We start from the raw sequence: 6,000 nt of genomic DNA, 5'->3' as shown, positions 1-6,000 counted from the left end.
CATTAAAACAGACATGCATTTAGTATGCTTTCTGTGTATATAAAATCTTTTTTTGCAGCAGCAGCAGACACAGAAATGGGATGCCTCGTCTTTGATCCATAAACAAATATACGGCATTGCTGCAATACTCGAATCTCTCAGAAGGACTGTATGGAGTATCGCCTCCAGCAGCAGCAGCAGCCAATGAGTCTTTAGCGGGGCGGAGGTGAGTGAGGGAGAGAGAGACGCGGCTGCGGCTCTCAATGGAAGTTGCTGTAAGTGCGCTGCTGGACCTGTACACTACATTCACTCGCTTTCAGTTCGCTGTGAGCAGGAGCTCAGCTCACACCTATCTATACACTACGAACAGCCGCTTGTTGCGTTTCCAAAGTACGCCGGGAGACCTATTCGATATGCATTGATTGCTTTTTAATCAAACTCGCTGCGACGTTTCATCGGACACTTCATCAGAGCTCATATTATTAGTACGCATACAGTTTTAGGGGGTGACTGCATGCGTGCAGCCTTCTGGATTCCGTGCATTGGTTTATAATAGAATTTTTGTGATGGTTTATGACTTGCAAATCCCTCCAACATGTTGAAATAACAGCAAACAGGAGCAGCAACTGGATCTCATATGAGACTTTCCGGAGATATTGAGTGAGTGTGCTTTTTAAAGTGGAATAATTGACGAGACTTTTAAGAAATAAAGCAGGTTTATAAAGTGCGGTGTCATCAGTGTAATGCATAAGTGTAATTACAACCCATAATAATGACGTGTGTGCTGTGATCGCGCGCTTTCGCTGGCATCACGCGCAGCAGCTGCATTTAAACTGCTGTTAATGAAAAGCGCGTTATTTAGCGGGAACTTTCGACTGGACTGGAATGTACGTTTGCTGACTGTCAGCGCTCGTGAGTTAAACTTGCGGAGTCAGAGAGAGCGGAATGGACGCCGGTGGATGTGAAGCCACAGAGAGACAGTTCCCAGGTCTTTCTAAAAAACGCAGACCTGCCGGGAGACACAACACGGCACTGAAAGAGGAGGAGGAGGAGGACAGTGTTTACTCAGGAGGCGACCGTTCCCGTAAAGACACAGCGCGTTCCCGCTCAACAGCACTTCTCACACGCGTGGACAAGAATGCCATCATGTGTGATCTTAAGAGCGCTTCTTCCTCTTCTTCCATGATTTTTACACGTTTCTCCGGGAGGAATTTCAGCGGGAATGGGAAGAGAAAGTTTGCGGTGCGCACTTGGAGTTGGTGGGCGTTTTTCTGCTTGCAAGTCCACGTGTTGGAAGCGGTCACGCAAGGTAAGAAAGCGTTTTTACACTTGACGTGCTGTGAAGCTTCGTGTAAACCAGTTTTGCAGCTTGCCATGTGGGTCGTTTTTCAATTAGAGGCACTTTGTGGGCTTGAAATGAGGCTGTCAAAACAGGCTTCACTTTCGTATATGTGTCTAGTTTTGAGAGGAACATCAGTGTAGTAACTGGTGGTGTGGAGATTTGATATTGTGCTTGATTGTAATTACATTGTTTGGTGGAAACTTAAACTGGTATAAGCAAATTATTTCGAATGTTTACCATTAAAGATCGATCGTTTGTTTAATCCTTAAACATGTTAACTTCATTTAGTTTTAATTTTTTTATATCAATGATAGACTACACTTATAAAACCATATTAAGCAGCAGTAGATAAAAACAAAACAATATATATTTTTTTTTAAATAAGAAAAATAGCATTTCAGTCTTTATACATAAGAGTTTCATATTTAATTCAACCTGTTGCCTGAACATACTTTGTAATTTCGGAGTAAAGTTTGTTTCAAATCCAACCTTTGAGTGTATCACGTAGCATATGTATTTTCTTTTCTTTTATTATTTTATATTATTATTATTATTTTAATGTAGCTGACACATACCCTCTCATTTTGCATTATTTAATATCAGAAGTAAACAAAGTTTCATGTCAATAAACATTCTCCAGAATTCATAAAGACTACATTTAGTACACATAAACAGTAAACTAACTATGTGATTTAAAAAAAAAAAACCTTATGAAGTAAAATTTTATTTTAAGTACATAAACTGAAGAGGGTAAATTTGGATACTGAAAACAAATCAAGTTTGGCTAATCTAATCTATCTCAGAAATTAGCATTGGCACTGTATAAAAGTTTTAAATATTTTTTTTAATCTATCCACTATAACAAGAGCATCTGAATTAAAAAAAAATCATCAAGTAGAAAAAGAAGTCCTTGAAGAATGGTCTAAATACTATTATTCAAACTAATGATGCCATATCGGAGATAATGAATGGTTTATGGCCAATGTTTTACACACTACTGTCATAAGATTGTGAAACTTGATTTTAATAATAATGGAATGTCAAATATCTGTCTGTCTGTGCAACAGCCAGTTGAGCTGAGCTCTCTGGACCCGAACAATAGAGGAGTCATTAGGTCAGACTGCATGCGTGGCCACAGATGGCATATGCATCCTTTGGCTTTGATTCCAGCTATAATGCTTCTCATACAGGGAATATGATGTGTGTGCATATGCATAGTGGGCCACTGGAGGACAAGAGTAACAGTTGGCATGCTGAGAAAAGGGATGTTTGGTGTTGTTAGAGCTCTCAATGTATATCTGCATTAGGCATTGTGAAGTATTTTTGTAATGATGGAGGTGTGCAGAATAAAACAGAATGGCTTGTCAGATTTAAAAGAAATTAGTTATTTTAGACATTGGGGGGTATAATAGGAATGATCAGTCTTGTGTGACTATTAATGACAGGCTTTTATGCCTCTGTCACATTATTTTTATTGAGAAATAACCAAAACAGCATGCCTCATTAAAAAGAACATTTTTAATTCTTTAATATGCCACAGATTAGAGTCATTTTCTTCCCGTAATCAAAAGGATAAATGATCTGAAAAAAGGGAAAAGGATGCCAAAATTCTCTTGAATTAAAACCTCATCTTGCTTTAAGCTCTTTCCACCCACAATACATGTATTTTTGTCACTTGTGCCATTTGCATTCCTGAAGGCACCGTCAAATTAGTGTGCAGCAATTTTCTCTGCAGAAAAGAAAAGAAAAAAGAAACAAAACAGATGTTCAGTCAGGGGTTTTAAGGTTTTTTCGGATTTGAAAAAACAACCGCTGACTTGATTGAGCTATAAATATGAGATAACTGACAGATCTGAAACCTAAAACTTGCTTTTAGCCACAATAAAATAGTTTTATTTTAATGGTTCTCTTTAGATACTCTGTTTACTAAGAAATATATACACACACTTTACTAAGTATTAGTAAAGCAATAGTATACTGTTAGACCCTTGACTCCAAGCCAACTGTCGGAGAAACTGTGAATGTCTATCCGCTTGTTAAGTCAAGACATATTGTTGACATATGGAGTACTGTTTGCGGGTCCAAGCCGCTAGTCATTCGAATTGAGAAATTATTTGTTTATGACCACTTTTTAGTCCTATCACACATTAAAGTGAATTGTATATAAAATCGTAGGGTACACATCAGTCTCTGGGCTTGCTGCATCACAAATACCAAAATGTTAACAATTTATGAAAAAAAATGATCATTTGGGTATCAGATATTAGGCATGGTTATATATTGCGATCATGATTTTTTGAAAGTGTTATAGCACTTTGTAAACATTTATTATTACCATTTGATGAGTCTCCCCATACAGTTTGATAGAGCGCTTGGACCCGGAAGCTGCTTCGTGTGACGCCACCCTTAACAAGCGGATTGCAATTATTTTTGTGGTGTTTTCCATATCAAGCTCATGTTAGTGGTAGCACACCTCATTCAACATGTTGAATCTGTAGTGTCATTGTTAAGAGATATAGGGTGTTTTCACACCTGCCTTATTTAGTTTAGTTGAATTGCACTAGAGTTCGTTTTTCCTTTTGGTGTGTTTCGTTTGGGCAGGTGTGAATGTAGCAGTCGCACTCGAGTGTGCACCACAAGTGGACCAAAAAAGTGTACTGAGACCTCCTTGAAGAGGTGGGTCTCAAAATGAAAGGTGCTTTCAAATAATTGCTGGAGCGGTTTGTTGGTGGTGAGAACATGATCTGAACTAGAACAGATGCAACTGCAAAAATTAGTCCTTTTGGACTAATACAGCTTCCATAATATGATGCACTGTGCATTATGGGATGTGAAGAAAAAATATTTGTTGACAGCGATTTACTGTACCTACAGTTTTAAACATAGAGAGACGGAAAAAACATTACCTGATAGATTGTTGATAATATGTCCGGAAGATGACCATGTTGCAGTTTAGCTAAATGAATTCACACCTCCTTCTGAAGTGACTAGCGATGCGCCTTCACCGTTTGCATTGCATTATAACATTGTTTTCCAGCCGCAGGTGTGCTTCATTCTCAATATGTATACATCACTTGTATACAAACTATATTGTTTACTATGACCAGGGATACAATCAGCCAGCGCAGTCGTCCCTCCACAGTAAAAAGCAACACTTTGTTTGTTTACTTGCAGAAGTTCCATTGGCATTTTCCCGCACGTTAATTCTGACTATCAAAAAGCAGTTTAGGAAATACGTTTAAAAACATCTGGCCAATTAGTGATGTGGATTTTGTCAAATCACTGCACATTGGTTCTTTTCAACTGGTTTCCACCATCATCCCAAGTCATCAGTGTGGTGTGAAAAGGACCCCAAAAAACGACATGTATTATTTGTTGCCTTTGTTCCACGGATGTGAAAGCAGCCATATTTCTTTCTGAGCAGTTTAATACACAAATTTATTTAATTACACCATGAGTAGCTTGGAATTAAGAAATGTATCAACATGGTAAGTTAACGCTGCTTTCTTTGCAGTTTTCTGCAGTCCTTGTTTTGGTTTCTCTTTCAGAGAGAGGAGTACACTATTCATGCCTGCTGCTGGTATAGATAGGTAATTCCCTGCATGTAGGCGCAGAACACACATGTTATATGGTTCATTAAGTGTTCAAATGCAGCTTCTTTTGCAACATGATCACAAACACCATTGGAATTTGTGGCTGACTGCTGATTGACATCAGCTTGTTGTGTCACAGCACTTAGGTTAGGGTTAGCAGAATATGTTTACATACTTGCAAAGTTATTAACAGTCATTATACTATAATGTTTGTTGGTGGAGCATCAAAATGAAGTGTTCGCAGATATTAAGCAGACAATCGAGTAATATACTACTAATGACTGCTAGTTAATATTACATTATCATAAGTTATAATCAAAAAGATTGGTATCCATCTTTGCTTTGCCATATAACAATCTGAATTATTCAGGTTTGATAGTTCACCCAAAAATCGTTTACTCACTTTTATTGCAAACCTCTTTGAAAAACTTTGGAAACTGATAACCATTTACTTCCATACTATTTATTTTTCTTACTAACAATGTCAATGGTTGCCTGTTTCCAATCCCAACATGCTTCAAAATATATTGTTTTTTGTTCAACAGATGAAAAAAACTCATAAAGGTTTGGAAACACTTGAGGGTCAATAAATGTTGAGTAAATTTGTATTTTAGGGGTAGACTATCCCTTTAAGTCCTGTGACTATTGCCAATACATAGTCCTTTGTATATTCAGATTTTCTTTGGACTAAAATGTAAATATCTCCTATCTTGGTACATCATTAAAAGAATAAATTAAATGACCAATCTGTTATTTATTTTTTGTGCATCGAATGCTGTGAAAGCAATTGCTCCAAGGTCTACTTCGTATACACCACTGAAGTTACTAATTAACATTGAACATACGGAAGCAGCGTTTGCATGCTCTCTTCAGATAATGCGATGACCCCATCAACAGAGAAATGCTAAAGCAGACATTCTTTTGTGTGCGAGGAGGCTTTTAGTTACCGTATCACGGTGGCAGTATTTAATTGCAAAGTTGATATACTTTATTTAATTCCTAAAGGTTCAAGTGGAGTTGTGGAGGTGCATGCAGTGTCAGCCTGTTCTCAAGTCCCGTGTCAAGGTCTTTTGAAGTTTGGAGAGC

General features: G+C 37.7%; 1 protein-coding gene across 6 annotated transcripts in view; it reads left to right on the top strand.

Annotated features, from left to right (window-relative positions):
• The first annotated feature begins 283 nt into the window (after positions 1-283).
• sdk1a (sidekick cell adhesion molecule 1a) overlaps positions 284-6,000 on the top strand; it is a 534,220-nt gene continuing 528,503 nt past the window's right edge. For all 6 annotated transcript variants that reach the window (XR_015481051.1, XR_015481050.1, XM_087244896.1 and 3 more), the window contains exon 1: positions 284-1,288. Coding sequence is in view for 4 of the 6 variants with exons in the window: in XM_087244896.1 (XP_087101022.1) it covers positions 925-1,288 (364 nt within the window). In the remaining 2 variants the exon portion in view is untranslated. The remainder of the gene's footprint in view (positions 1,289-6,000) is intronic.

Source organism: Danio rerio, chromosome 3 (genome assembly GCF_052040795.2).
Source record: "Danio rerio strain M-AB ecotype USA chromosome 3, GRCz13ab, whole genome shotgun sequence".
In the NCBI taxonomy this organism is placed as follows: Eukaryota; Metazoa; Chordata; class Actinopteri; order Cypriniformes; family Danionidae; genus Danio; species Danio rerio.
The sequence above is the reverse complement of the archived record's forward strand: the minus strand, read 5'-3'. Positions and strand labels throughout refer to the sequence as shown.